The sequence below is a fragment of the Dermochelys coriacea genome, chromosome 12 (assembly GCF_009764565.3).
Source record: "Dermochelys coriacea isolate rDerCor1 chromosome 12, rDerCor1.pri.v4, whole genome shotgun sequence".
NCBI classification, from domain to species: Eukaryota; Metazoa; Chordata; order Testudines; family Dermochelyidae; genus Dermochelys; species Dermochelys coriacea.
Window position 1 is genome coordinate 40,278,839 of NC_050079.1, and position 15,100 is coordinate 40,293,938.

Sequence of the window (15,100 nt, forward strand, 5' to 3'; positions counted from 1 at the left end):
ACACCACAAAACAGCTGATTGCAGTGGGCGGGAGGTGTTGGGGGGAGGGGAGCTTGGCTGCCAGTGGGTGCTATGGCAGGTGGCGAGGGAGGGAGACTCTCTGGGGAGGTGTAAAGGGGTCTGTGATGGTTGACCAGGGCTGATGGGAGTCTCAAGGTGCACGTGACTACACCTGTGTGCACGATGTGGACGGGGTGCACGTGTGACTGCGACCGTTTGTGTACAGGGCGAGTAGAGGTGCACAGGGCGGTCATGTTCTCGTGTAGCAGATATGGTCTGGCTACGGCGCTTGCTTATACACCCCAGTTGTGGCCATCCTAAGAGCCTTTCATGCTCTGCCAGGGATGACTGAGGTTAGCTTAAAATAAAAAGAAAAGGAGTACTTGTGGCACCTTAGACACTAACAAATTTATTAGAGCATAAGCATTTGTGAGCTACAGCTCATTTCATCGGATGCATCGTGAGCTGTAGCTCACGAACGCTTATGCTCTAATAAATTTGTTAGTCTCTAAGGTGCCACAAGTCCTCCTTTTCTTTTTGGGAATACAGACTAACACCGCTGCTACTCTGAAACCTATCTTAAAATAAAATCTTCTACCGACAGCGCCACCCAGTGGCCGCACCATGTTATACAGTTTGGCACTCTGTGACATCTCCCCCTTTAAGTGCTACGTTCCTGCCATTTACCATATTTACACTATCCCGCTGTCTTTGCAGCTCAGCATGTATCTGGCTGTTATGTGTCTCTGAATCATACTGGTTTTCTAATGACACGACCCGAATGCGTAACCACTGGACCAGCTGGCTGTGCAATGACTCACCGTGGTCGGTTTGGAATCCTTGAGTGGTCCGTGTTCTGCGTCCGCCATCTGTTGATTGGTCTTTCTGGGGGTCAAACGGGCGATGTCGTCAGTTTCTGTTAAACTCTACATTGTTTGTCTCGATTGCATATGATCTGGGCACTGCATTCTTTTTCTTCACAACGGCTGGAGTTGTTCATCCTTTCTCTCCATCCAATTAGCTAGGCACAGGGCCACTGGGTCTAGATCCAGCCGTTCTCAAACTGACAGATGTCTGTTGTAAAAGTGTTCCTAAGCTCTTCTAGCCTTTTTATTCAATTTGGCCACGCTCTTCATGTCTGGAGCTAGAGCCAGTAGCTGCTATTGGTGTTGATCTGTAACTCAGAGGAGCCAGGAATGGATCTTCCTGCTATAGGATTTTCTTGGCTACCTGTACAGATCTCTCAGCCTCTCCATTTGCTTGTGGGTAATGTGGGCGGCTGGTAATATGATCAAACTCCTATTTCGTTCAGAATGACTTAAATCGGGGTGGACAAACTTTTTGGCCCAAGGGCCACATTGAGGTGCGAAACTGTATGGAGGTCGGGTAGGGAAGTCTGTGCCCCCCAGACAGCCTGGCCCTCCACCCCCTTCCACTTCCCGCCCCTCCCCGACTGCTCCCATCAAAACTCCTGACCCATCCAACCCCCCCTGCTCCCTGTCCCCTGACTGCCCTGACCCCTATCCACACCCCTGCCCCCTGACAGGCCCCCTGGGACTCCCATGCCCTATCCAACCCCCCCCCCCCCGTTCCCTGATCCCTGACCACCCCAGAACCTCCGACCGATCCAAACCCCCCTGCTCCCTATCCGTTGACTATCCCCTGGGACCCCCAGCCCCTAACTGCCCCCTGCTCTCTGTCCCCTGACTGCCCCCTAGGACTCCCTACCCAACCCCCCCACTGCCATGCACGCACCAATGCCACTGCCACCCCCTTACCATGCCGCATGGCTGCATAGGAGGGAGAACAGTGGGGGAGGGGCCGGGGGCTAGCCTCCCGGGCCAGGAGCTCAGGGGCCAGGCAGGATGGTCCTGCTGGCCGGATGTGGCCCGCGGGCCATAGTTTGTCTACCTCTGACTTAAATGTTGCTGCAGTGTTTTGTGGTCCATTGTCCATCGCTAATTGTTCTGGAATACCAAAGTGAGCAAAAGTGCGCTTTAGTTTCTCAATAACACTGCAACATGTTATATCTTTCAAGTACATTATTTCTATGTAACTAGAAATATAGTCCATGACGACCAAGTAGTGACATCCTCTGAATTCACATAAATCTGCAGCTAGTGCCATCCAAGGTCTGTCTGTCTGAGTTGTTGTTATTAAAGGTTATTTGTGTTGTGTTGGTCTGTTAGCTTGGCAATGTTCACATGCTGATGCTTCAGGTCCTCACTGATGCCCCGTCACTACACTGACTGGTTGGCCTGTTCATGGCATTAGTTAATCCTTGATGTCCTTCATGGATGAGGTTTAGGATTTCTCCTCCCATTTCATTTGGAATTACAATGCAATCACCTTTAATCATGAGTCCATTTGACTTACTTAATTGTCTATTCACATCAAAGTAGTCGCTTGTCACATCCTTAGTGTCCTTTAGACATGTGGGCTAGCCGCCCCAAATGTTACTTAGAACTTCCTGAAGTTACATGTCTGTGGAGGTTACTTTTTGTATTTGGTATAGTCTCCTTTCTGACACTGGTCTATATGTGTCCATAGCATCCATGGCCACCTTTATGTCATCTTCGAGTTCACAGGTAGTTGGATGTGATGTTGGCCTCCATGACAGAGTGTCTGCTACCACCAGATTTTTCCCAGGAACATATTTAGCAATTGGTTTTCATTGCATGAACCTTATCAATAGATGCTGGTATCTCAGCAATGCTTAAGCCAGGTCTTTTCTGCTGATGATAGTAACAAGGCAGTTTATGATCTATTATCTGTAAAGTAATCCAGTCCGCGCAGTAGCTGTAAAAGTTCTCACATGCCCATACACTTGCCAGGCTCCTTTTCAATCAGTGCATGTTGTTTTTCTGCTTCGGTGAGTGTGCGAGAACAAAATGCAACTGGCTTCCACGCCAAGCCATGTTGTCGTAACAATACACCACCCATGCCATAGCTGTTCGCATCTGCACTGACCATTGTGGGTTTGTTCACATCGCAGTACTGAAGAACTGGAGCTGTTGAGTTCATTTCTTTTACCTTTTTGGAAGCAATTTCTTGATTTGGCCCCCATAGCCAAGATGGGCGGGACTTCAACAGTTCATCCAGTGGTTCTGTCACTGTAGAAAAGTCTCGTAGGTATTGACCCAAGGTAATTTCCCATCCCCAGTATACATCTCAGTTCTAGTACATTAGCTGGTGCATTCAATTCTCAAATTGCTTTTACTTTTTCAGGGCTAGGAATGGTTCTGGCCTTACTGTCCGTCCCAAAATCTTGATTTGGGAGAGGTGGTAAATGCATTTTTCCTTGTTTAGCTTCAGCCCAGACTGACTGATTAGGCTTAGCATTTTGTTGAGGGTTTTGGTGTGTTCTTCCATCGAAAATCCACCTATCAGAATGTCATCCATGAAAACAGCTCCATTTATGTTCAGTAACAGTTCTGCTGTCTTTCTTAGGAAAATATCAGGGGCACTGATAATCCCCAAAGGTAATTTTCTAAAGCAAAAATCTCCCAAAGGATGTGATAAATGTAGTCCATTTAGCACTTTATTTGGCTAAAGGAATCTGCCAGAATCCACTTGAGGCATACAGCTTGGAGAACATTGTAGCTGCTTTCCCTTTGGGAAGGAAGTCATCCCATGTTATCTCCCACAGCTGCTTCATTAAGTCTTTTAAGATCCACACAGATAGGTATTTTTCCATTTTTCTTTATGACTGGTCCCATTGTGTCACACCATACTGTTGACTCAGTGATTTTCTCAATTATGCCACTCCAGTCAAGTCTCTTTACCTTTTTCCACTTTATGAAGTAATGGGATAGGAATCCTGCTAGGTGTATGCACACTCTATGGTTTGGCATTGTCTCTCAGGGTTATTTGGTGGATCGCCTTCCAAAATGCCAATATCAAAAAATATTCTAACACATTCCTCCACCTTTCTCAGTGGGCCCTTCCTCGCTGCCACGCTGCAGCTAAAAAGGCTGGAGGTCTGTGGTCCTTTGATCACATACACTCTGAACACATAGCTTTTGTCTTTGTAAATTGTTTGGGTGGTGAACTGGCCTATGCAGTTCAGAATCCCTCCAGAGCTAGTCATAGCTGTGTCAGGTGACTGCTGCTGTAGAAGGTGATTGTAAATCCCTTCTGAGATGACTGTGACATCAGCTTCTGAGTCAATTTTAAAGTCAATTGTCTTGCCATGAATATTCAGCTGCCCTCTCCAGGCAGGCTCTATGGCATCACAATGACAGAATCCCAGGAACAATGGCTCTTGATTGTCTGTAATACAAGTCAGCTCCTTGAATGCTTTGGTGCTGCAAACAGCTGCAAACTGTCCATATTTTGTGCATGTATTACAGCACGGATCTCTGGCTAGACTTTTTTCACACCTTGCGCACGTGGGCTGGAATTGGTTCCTCTTAGCCTGGGAGTGTAATGGAATGCTAAACTGTATTATACTGGTTTCAGAGTAGCAGCTGTGTTCGTCTGCATCCACAAAAAGAAAAGGAGGACTTGTGGCACCTTAGAGACTAACAAATTTGAAGTGAGGTGTCGCTCACAAAAGCTTATGCTCAAATAAATTTGTTAGACTCTAAGGTGCCACAAGTCCTCCTTTTCTTTTTGTATTATACTGTTCAGCCAGTAGGTGGCACTTATTTAAGTTCACGTCAGCCATACCTGGCAGAGCGTGAAAGGGTCTTCGGCTGAACATGTGTGGAGCGTATAACAAGCTCTGCGGCCAGACCATATCTGGTTTCAGAGTAGCAGCCGTGTTAGTCTGTATTCGCAAAAAGAACAGGAGGACTTGTGGCACCTTAGAGACTAACAAATTTATTTGAGCATAAGTTTTTGTGAGCTACAGCTCAATTCATTGGCTGAAGTGAGCTGTAGCCAATGAAAACTTATGCTCAAATAAATTTGTTAGTGTCTAAGGTGCCACAAGTACTCCTTTTCTTTTTTGCAGACCATATCTGTTACCGAAGAACATGCCAGGGTGGGCTCTCTCCTCGCCACAGGGGTCGTACGGCAATGACTTTTAGTGCTCATGCTGCATCTGTTAACAGCTTCTAGGCTAGTTTATTGTTTTTCACGTTTCACACGTTGCTCTTGGGTTTCCTGTCTCACGCTGAGGGTGCTTTGCTAGCTGTGGCTAAGGTTGAATTGCTCTTCAGTTGTACCTGCTGCAAAAGGTTTTTAATCGTGAAGTGAATCAGCCTCTTTTGGCTATTTTCATGGTTTGCATTTCCCAAGTCACAGTTTTCAGCTCATGCAGAGCTCTTATAAACCTGTTAACATTTTCTGCTGGCCCTTGAATTCTCTGGGGAAAATGTGCCCCTTCGTAACTCCCATTTCTCTGACGTATAAAATGTGCATCTAACATAGCCAGCCCCCTTTCCTTGTCATCTTTGTGACTATCTCCCAATAAAGTCAAAGGATTTAAAGCTATGCTCTGCCTGCTTCCCCATAGCATAAATTAGAGAAGATACCCAGATAGCTTCAGGTTCTTTGTGGGGCTTGTTTGTAATGCGAAATCTTGTTTCCAGTCTGAAGGTTTGTCAAAGCTGAAGGTCTCTGGGACTTAGTGGTATGCGTATGAGACCCTGCAACCTTTGTTGATTTGTTGCTTTTGTTTGCAACCTTAGTTGCTGTTTTCTTTCTGTTCTTAATTTACTTCTGACACCATGTCATGTATTTCTGTACCAGATATGGACTGGCTACAGAGCTTGCTTATGCACACCAAATGTGTTCATCATACGATCCTTTGATGCTCTGACAGGTGTGGCTAAGATTAGTTTAAAATAAGGTATTTTGCACACAGTTCCAGCGCCTAGCAGCGGAACGGTATAATGCAGATTAGCATTCCTTTACAGTACTGCAGCTGTTTGGGTGCACAGCATGTAGCAATGTGTGCACCCCTTGCAGGAAAATTCCATGATCGGCGCCTAAGAATAGCCGGGGTTCTTGTGCTGGGCTGTCCCTATGGGTGTCTCTCAAGGATTCTGACGTCCAGCCTGCTGTGCTCTCAGCTGGCAGTGTTGTTGCCTCCGGCAGCCCTTCCCTGTCCAAAACAGACCAGCCCCATGGAGCGGGAGAGAGGGGATAAGCCTCTGTAGAGAGGAAACCCTGGGCGAGGGGAATCCCCCAGGAGGAACTGGGCATTGCCTGTCACAGGCACCAAATGGGCACAAGGTGCCGCTGCAGCCTTACTGCTGGGAAGAGCCCCCACCACCAGCGCCGGGCAGGGAGCAGGGCTGAGCACGAGGGTGGGATTGCCTTGCATCCCCATGCTCTGGAGCCACGTGCCCCCTTCGCTGCTGGCAGCACAGCCTGAGTGCGGAGGAGACCAATCTCGCCTCAGAGCCTCCCCTCCACACCCAGCCTGGAGAGCTGACATTGGCTCCCGCCGGAGGGGGAGCAGCAACCGTCACCTCAGAGAAATACCAGGGCCATTGGCTCCGTTCTGAGCCCTGGGATCTGAACTGGGGCTATCGCCCGTTCCACACCCTCACCAAATACCCAGGTGGGGCGAATGACCGACTGCCACTCCCACCACTTCCTGCCCAGCGCGTGCCCAGGTGGGGAGGGCAGGCCAGGGCGGGGGAGCCAGCAAGCGGCAGCCAGGGTGACCGTGGGATGGCCTGACCTCAGCCTCTGTCCCAACAGGGCATCAACCTCTCCCAGGGGGAGGCTGGGCTCCCCTCCAGCCCCCTGGTCCTGTATCTGTGGCGACAACGAGCTGGGCCCAGTAGGGTGAAGAGGGCCTGGGTGATCCCACCCATCAGCGTGTCCGAGAACCACAAGCGCATCCCCCACCTCCTGGTGCAGGTACGTGCTGCCTTGGCCTGGCCTGAGCAGCCTAGGGCAGGTGCTGCAATGGCCCAGGGCTCCAGAGCTGGGCTGCGTAGGTGTGGGCCAGGCTCCCCCACTGCTCGTCCTGGCAAGGGCAGCTGTGGGGCATCAGACAGGGGGAGGCCAGAGGCCATGGCAGGGCCAGAACCATGTAGACTGGGCTTCTTCTCACCTCAGGGGTCATCCAGCATCCAGGCTATAGGGGAGGGATGTAGATTGGTCCTCACTCCTGGACTATGCCCCCCCCAATTGTGTCAGACACATACCCAGCCCTCCCATCATGTACACACCACATCTACAAATGCACACACACACATCCACCATTGCACATGCAGCCACTCTCCACCATCTCACACACACACATCCACCCCAGTCCACCATCACACACACTCTCATCCACATCACACATGAACAATCATTGCACACACATACCCATAGATTCATAGATTCATAGATACTAAGGTCAGAAGGGACCATTCTGATCATCTAGTCCAACCTCCTGCACAGCGCAGGCCACAGAATCTCACCCACCCACTCCTATGAAAAACCTCACCCATGTCTGAGCTATTGAAGTCCTTAAATCATGGTTTAAAGACTTCAAGGAGCAGAGAAGCCTCCCTCAAGTCAACCATGCCCCATGCTACAGAGGAAGGCGAAAAACCTCCAGGGCCTCTCCAATCTGCCCTGGAGGAAAATTCCTTCCCGACCCCAAATATGGCAATCAGCTAAACCCTGAGCATATGGGTAGGGTAAGATTCACCAGCCACATACTACAGAAAATTCTTTCCTGGGTAACTCAGATCCCATCCATCTAATATCCCATCTCAGGGGATTTGGCCTATTTACCCTGAATATTTAAAGATCAATTACTTACCAAAATCCCATTATCCCATCATACCATCTCCTCCATAAACTTATCAAGTAGAATCTTAAAACCAGATAGATCTTTTGCCCCCACTGCTTCCCTTGGAAGGCTATTCCAAAACTTCACTCCTCTGATGGTTAAAAACCTTCGTCTGATTTCAAGTCTAAACTTCCTGGTGGCCAGTTTATACACATTGGTGCTGAGCTGAAATAATTCCTCTCCCTCTCCTGTATTTATCCCTCTGATATATTTATAGAGAGCAATCATATCTCCCATCAACCTTCTTTTAGTTAGGCTAAACAAGCCAAGCTCCTTAAGTCTCCTTTCATAAGACAAGTTTTCCATTCCTCGGATCATCCTAGTAGCCCTTCTCTGTACCTGCTCCAGTTTGAATTCATCCTTTTTAAACATGGGAGACCAGAACTGCACACAGTATTCTAGGTGAGGTCTCACCAGTGCCTTGTATAACGGTATTAAAACATCCTTATCCCTACTGGAAATGCCTCTCCTGATGCATCACAAAACCGCATTAGCTTTTTTCACAGCCATATCACATTGGCAGCTCATAGTCATCCTATGATCAACCAATACTCCAAGGTCCTTCTCCTCTTCCGTTACTTCTAATTGATGCGTCCCCAATTTATAACTAAAATTCTTGTTATTAATCCCTAAATGCATAACCTTACACTTCTCACTATTAAATTTCATCCTATTATTATTACTCCAGTTTACAAGGTCATCCAGATCCTCCTGTATAATATCCTGATCCTTCTCCGAATTGGCAATACCTCCCAGCTTTGTAACGTCTGCAAACTTTATTAGCACACTCCCACTTTTTGTGCCAAGGTCAGTAATAAAAAGATTAAATAAGATTGGTCCCAAAACCGATCCCTGAGGAACTCCACTGGTAACCTCCCTCCATCCACCATCAGACATGCCCACACACATCCACCATTGCACACACACCCATCCACCATTGCACATGCACTCACCCACTCTCTCCCACACTTCCACTACCACACACACATGCACCATTGCACGTGCACACACCCATTCCCCATAGCGCACACACATGCACACAAACCCATCCACCATCACACACATACACGTGTCCACCTTCATACACATGCGCGCATGCACAAACATCCACCATTGCACACATGCACACACACTCATCCACTATCGCAGTCCCACTCCCTACCAGAATTACACACACACACTGAGCCACGCCCTCACACACCTTCCGGTGATGAGCTGGGCATCCATGGCTGCTGGTAACACCTTGCAGCTGCGTGGCTCAGGGACCAATCCAGGCACCCACCCACCCCACCACTCTTGCTCCCAGGATGGCTGGGCCTGCACTTGTCCCAGGGGGCCAGGCTGGGGTTGGGTGCCGAGCGAGAGGTTGCCAGCCCCGTGGGTTTATTTTCACATGTCCCTCTGGCAGATCAAGTCGGATAAGCAGCTGCCCGGGGGCGTCATCTACAGCATCAAGGGGCCAGGCGTGGACGAGGAGCCCCTGGGCATCTTCTTCATCGACAAGTTCAGCGGGAAGGTCTTCCTCAACACCATGCTGGACCGGGAGAAGAATGACCGCTTCCGGGTAAGGGCCCCTCCCTGCATGCAGCTCGGTCTCCTCTGCTTTTCCTGCTGTGTGACACGCACACCCCCGGCTAGGGGGGGGGAACGCAGCGCCTCCTGCTGGGAGCCTGGCGTGGGACAGGCATGAGCTCTCCGGACCCAGCATGCCATCATGCCCTACAGCACCTCCTGCTGGGAGAAGCTGTTTTCGCTACGGCCTCCACTCCAGCACAGTTCCCTACAGTGCTGCCGGCTGGCAGCGGCTGGGACTGGCACAGCCCTGGAGCCAGTTAGTCGGCAGTGAAGTGTGCTATTGTCTGGTGGCTCGTAAGGAGCCAAGAGCTGCGGCTGACGCCTGTTCTCTGCCCTGTGCCCAGCTGAGGGCCTTTGCCCTGGACCTGGGGGGCATGACCCTGGAAGACCCCACCGACCTGGAGATTGTTGTGGTGGACCAGAACGACAACCGGCCCCTGTTCCAGCAGGAGATTTTCACGGGGCACGTGGTAGAGAGAGCCGTCCCAGGTGGGTGCCTTTAGTGTGAGCCTGCCAGGGCCTGGCATTGCCCAGCACAGATCGAACACAGAAACATGAGCACATAGCTAAGGAGTAGCACAAAGGAATAGAACCAGCATGTAGGGACATTGGAAAACATAATCCCAACTACACATACACAATGATGGGGTCTAAACTAGCTGTTACCGCTCGAGACAGAGATCTTGGAGTCATTGTGAATCGTTCTCTGAAAACATCCACTCCATGTGCAGCGGCCGTCAAAAAAGCAAACAATGTTGGGAATTGTTAAGAAAGGGATCGATAAAACAGAAAATGTCATATTGCCTCTATATAAATCCATGGTATGCCCACATCTTGAATACCGCATGCAGATGTGGTCGCCCCATCTCAAAAAAGCTATATTGGATTTGGAAAAGGTTCAGAAAAGGGCAACAAAATGGATGTATGGTGCGTCTGCCATATGCAGAGAACTTAAGACTGCGACTTTTCAGCTTGGAAAAGAGACGACTAAGGAGGGATACGATCAAGGTCTATAAAATCATGACTGGGGTGGAGAAAGTAAATAAGGGAGTGTTACTCCTTCCCATAACACAAGAACTAGGAGTTACCACATGAAATTAACAGACAGCAGATTTAAAACAAACAAAAGGAAGTATTTTTTCACACAACACACAGTCAATCTGTGCAACTCCTTGCCAGAGGATGTTGTGAAGGCCAAGACTATAACAGGGTTCAAAAAAGAATTAGATGAATTCATGGAGGGTAGGTCCATCAATGGCTATTAGCCAGGATGGGCAGGGATGGTGTCCCTTGCCTCTGTTTGCCAGCAGTTGGGAATGGGGCGACAGGGGATGGATCACTTGATGATGACCTGTTTTGTTCATTCCCTCTGGGGCACCTGGCACTGGCCACTGTTGGAAGACAGGACACTGGGCTAGATGGACCTTTGGTCTGATCCACTATGGCCGTTCTTATGTAGGGACAACATCAGAAAGGCTAAAGTACAAAATGAATTACACCTAGCAAGGGACATAAAAGGCAGTAAGAGGAGGTTCTTCAAAAACATGAGGAGCAAGAAAAAGCTGAAGTTACGTGTAGGACCTCCACTTAGTGGAGAAGCAACTGATGACGTTGGAATGGCTGAGATGGTTAATGCCCTATTTTGCTTCAGTCTTCACTAAGAAAAGCTAATGGTGACAGATACTCAACACAATTAATACTGACAACAAGGCGGGGAGGATCGCAAGCCAAAAGAGGGAAAAACAGGTTAAAGAGTAAGATAAGAACACGCATAGTTGGGATTCTGTTTCCCAATGTGCATCACTTTACATTTATCAACACTGAATTTTATCGGCCATTTTTGTTGCCCCGATGAGGTGTGGGCTTAGGTGAAATTACTATACGGTGGGCGCACAAGTGGTTGAAAGACCTCACTCAAAGCATAGTTATCAATGGTTCACTGTTCACATAGTTATCAATGGTTCACTGATGTAGCTAATGCAGTCCCACATGGATCTGTCCTGTGTCCAGTACTAGTCAATAGTTTCATTGATGACTTGGGAATGGACTGAAATAGGCTTATAAAACTTGGCGATGACCCCAAGCTGGGAGGAGTTTCAAACACTTTGGCAGACAGAATTAAAATCAACAAGATGAAATTCAATATAGACAAGTGCAAAGTACTACATGTAGAAAGGAAAAAAATGAAATGCACAGCTACAAACTGGGGAATACCTGGCCAGATGGTCGTGCTGCTGAAAGGATCTGGGGGTGAGAGTGAATATGAGTCCACAATGTGATACAGCTGCAGAAAAGGCTAATGTCGTTCTGGTGTGTATGTAGAGGCGTGTTGTATGTAAGACGTGGGAGGTACCTGTCCCCCTCAGCTGGAGAACTGTGTCCAATTCTGGGTGTCGCACTTCAGAAAAGATGTGCACAAATTGGAGAGAGTCCAGAGAAGAGCAACAAAAATGATCAAAAGGTTTGGAAAACCTGACCTAGGAGGAAAGGTTAAAAAACTGGGTGTATTTAGTCTTAAGAAAAGGAGACTGAGGGGGAACCTGGTAATAGTCTCCAAATACATTAAGGGCTGTTCTAAAGAGGCCGGGGATCAATTGTTCTCCATGGCCACTGAAGGGAGAAAAGACATGATGGACTTAATCTGCAGCAAGAAAGATTTAGGTGAGATATTAGGAAAAACTTTCTAGCTCTCAGGGTAGTGAGGCTCTGGAAGCGGCTTCCAAGGAGGTTGTAGAATCCCCGTCATTGGAGGTTTTTAAGAACAGCTGGGACAACGAGTCCGGGGTGGTCTAGGTTTACTTGGCCCTGCCACTGTGCCGGGGCTGAACTTGATGACCTCTCGAAGTCCCATCCAGCCCGACATTTCTATGATTCTACACCCTTGGTTTATTTCTGGTTGTAGGCACCTATGTGCTGAAGGCAGAAGCCACAGACGCTGACGATCCTGACACAGACAATGCGGCCCTGCGATACTCCATCCTGGAGCAGGGCTCTACCGGGCTCTTCAGCATCAATGAGACCACAGGCGAGATCCGCACGGTGCAAGTGGGGCTGGACCGTGAGGTAATGGGCCCCAGGGGGCAGCTGGCACTGTGGGCTGGGAGTCCCTGTTGCCTGGCTCGGGCATGTCTCTGCAGGCACACAACGGCTGGGGGCCAGCCCGATTGCACTCAATCAGTGGTATAGTGGGTGGCTGGAACCAGACGGATGGCTTGGCAACCAAAACCAATGTGCTCTGGCTACCTGTGGGCAGCCCCTGGGCAAAACTAGCAGAGCCCTGCTGGGGCAGACAGGCAGACCCAGGGCATGAATAACAGACTGTGCACTGGGGCGCAGATGTGAACTAACTCAGGCCAATGCGGGGTGGGTTGGGCAGCCCCTGGCTGGGTAACAAAGAGCATTGCCCCCCTCCGGGGGTCCAGGGCACTGGGGGGGTGGGCTGGCCCTGGGCCTGACAGGCAAGTAGCTGGCTGCAGGGCAACAGGCTCCCTGGGTGACCCCACTGGCTCCTTCCTCCCCAGGTGGTGAGTGTGTATAACCTGACGCTCCAAGTGGCCGACATGTCGGGCGACGGCCTCACCACCACAGCCACAGCCGTGATCTACGTTGACGACATCAATGACAACCCGCCCGAGTTCACCAAGCCGGAGGTAGGGAGCCAGGCCAGCGGCTGGGGGGACGGGGTGCAGGACGCCTGGGGGGCCAGTCTGACTCGCTGCATGGCCGCGGGGGGTTCCTGCCCTCTGTAGGCTCTGTGTGGGGGAACAAGGATCCTAGCCCAAGCTGGGGGAGATGTGAACATGGGCCTTGCCATCATGCCAGGCCATGAGCGCCCTGGCTGCTCTCTTGCAGTTCTCCGTGGAGGTGCTGGAGAACACGAGTGGTGTGGACATCGGCCGGCTCCTGGTGCACGACAAAGACCTGCCCGGCTCCCCCAACTGGCTGGCGCGATTCACCATCCTGGAGGGTGACCCGGATGGGGCCTTCGCCATCCGCACCGACCCCCACACCAATGATGGCGTCCTCTCCGTGGTGAAGGTGAGGGGGCAGTGCCCTGGGCCACAGCCTGTCCCTGCTCCCAGCCCCGGGGGGCTTGGCCAGCACCCACGCCCCAGCCAGCCCCCTGCTCCCTCCAGTCCAGGCCCATCTGGAGATGAATTGCTCAGCGCAGGGGCCATGCTCTGCCCCTCTTTACCAACGGCCACAGGGAGCAGCCAGGCTGTGTCCCAGCCCAGAACCCTGGCTGGAAAGCGGCCCCTGGGCGTGGGGGTGGGGGTCCCACTGGAGAGCAAACCCTGGCCGTGGGGCCCCACTGGAGAGCAGCTCCTGGGCGTGGGGGTGGAGAGCCCTGCTGGAGAGCGACCCCTGGGCCTGGGCATGTGGGGGGGAGCCCATGTGCAGACTGACCCCTGGGGTGGCTGGCCTGCGGTTACCTCTTTTCCCCATGACTAACTATCGGCCCTTCCACTTTCAGGCCCTGGACCACGAGGGGCGGGACCACTTCACGCTCACTGTCTCCGTCCAGAACCAGAACCAGCTACACCCGTCGACCCCCCAGACCACCCGGGCCCTGGCCATGGTGCAGGTGCAGGTTCAGGACGTGAATGAGGCACCCTTCTTCCGTGAGAACCCCCGGCTGGCCAGTGTGGTGGAGGGGGCACCAGCCGGCACCGAGCTCACCACCTTCAGCGCCAGCGACCCCGACACTCGCCAGCCTCAGGCCCTCAGGTGAAACCACCCCCGGGGGGACTCTGACCAGGGGCCAGTGCTGCCTGCATCCCCAGGAGCCCTGGCAGAGCCCCCAGGAGCAGCCTGGATGCAGTGCCAGGGGCTGGGGAACAGGGGGTAGGAACTGCACTGGCCAGCGAGGGGCCCCATGGAAATCCACCTGGGGGGGAGGTACGAGGATGGGGCACTTGGCCTTTAGTGCCCGCAGAGTGAAGGCACCAGCCTGGCTGCAGGAGCTGCTGAGGCCGGGGCTGGCACTTTGTGTCACGGGGTCCCCGGGCGATGCTCTGGAACTGCTCCCTACGAAGCCAGTCAGGACTCTGGGGAAGTCTCCTTTCTGGGAGCAGCCTGTCTGCAGGACACACAGCTCACCCGGCTTCCCCCTTCCTGGAGGTTCAGCATCCTCTGCCCCTCCGTGCGCTTCCCCCAGCGAATCTGCCCAGGCGGGGTCCTGGGGAAACCAGAGGGTTCTGCCCCCCAACTTTGCAGTCAGATGTGACTCTCAGCCAGCCAGTAAAACAGAAGGTTTATTAGACGACAGGAACATGGTCTAACACAGAGCTTGTAGGTGCAGAGAACAGGACCCCTCAGCCGGGTCCATTTTCGGGGGCAGTGAGCCAGACAACCACGTCTGCACTTCACTCCTCGTCCCCAGCCAGCCCCAAACTGAAACTCTCTCTGGCCCCCTCCTCCTCTGGGCTTTGTCCCTTTCCCAGGCCAGGAAGTCACTGGATTCCTTTGTTCTCCAACCCTTTAACTCTCACCTTGCAGGGGGGAAGGGCCCAGGCCATCAGTGGCCAGGAAACAGGGTGTCGGCCATTCTGTGTGTCCAGACCCCTGCACACACCTGCCCTCTAGGGCTCTGCAATGATCATACACCCCCATCCCACCACCTAGAGACTTAAGAACTGCATAGGGGAAATGGAGGCACCCCCACAATATTCAGAGGAAACATTAAGAACAGTCCCGCTTCGTCATACACTGCCATGCAGGAGCCTGGGTGGGGAGGCCCCCATCAGACAGGCTGGCAGGGGCTGGGAAACCAGGCTC

At 51.5% G+C, this 15,100-nt stretch overlaps 1 protein-coding gene across 2 annotated transcripts in view; it reads left to right on the plus strand.

The window, feature by feature from the left end:
• The window catches only part of CDH15 (cadherin 15), a 31,295-nt gene that overhangs the window by 11,156 nt on the left and 5,039 nt on the right, over positions 1-15,100 (plus strand). For both annotated transcript variants that reach the window (XM_043494916.1, XM_043494917.1), the window contains exons 2-8: positions 6,658-6,819; positions 9,156-9,311; positions 9,667-9,811; positions 12,225-12,385; positions 12,844-12,972; positions 13,175-13,360; positions 13,797-14,050. In XM_043494916.1, the coding sequence (XP_043350851.1) occupies positions 6,658-6,819; positions 9,156-9,311; positions 9,667-9,811; positions 12,225-12,385; positions 12,844-12,972; positions 13,175-13,360; positions 13,797-14,050 (1,193 nt within the window). The remainder of the gene's footprint in view (positions 1-6,657; positions 6,820-9,155; positions 9,312-9,666; positions 9,812-12,224; positions 12,386-12,843; positions 12,973-13,174; positions 13,361-13,796; positions 14,051-15,100) is intronic.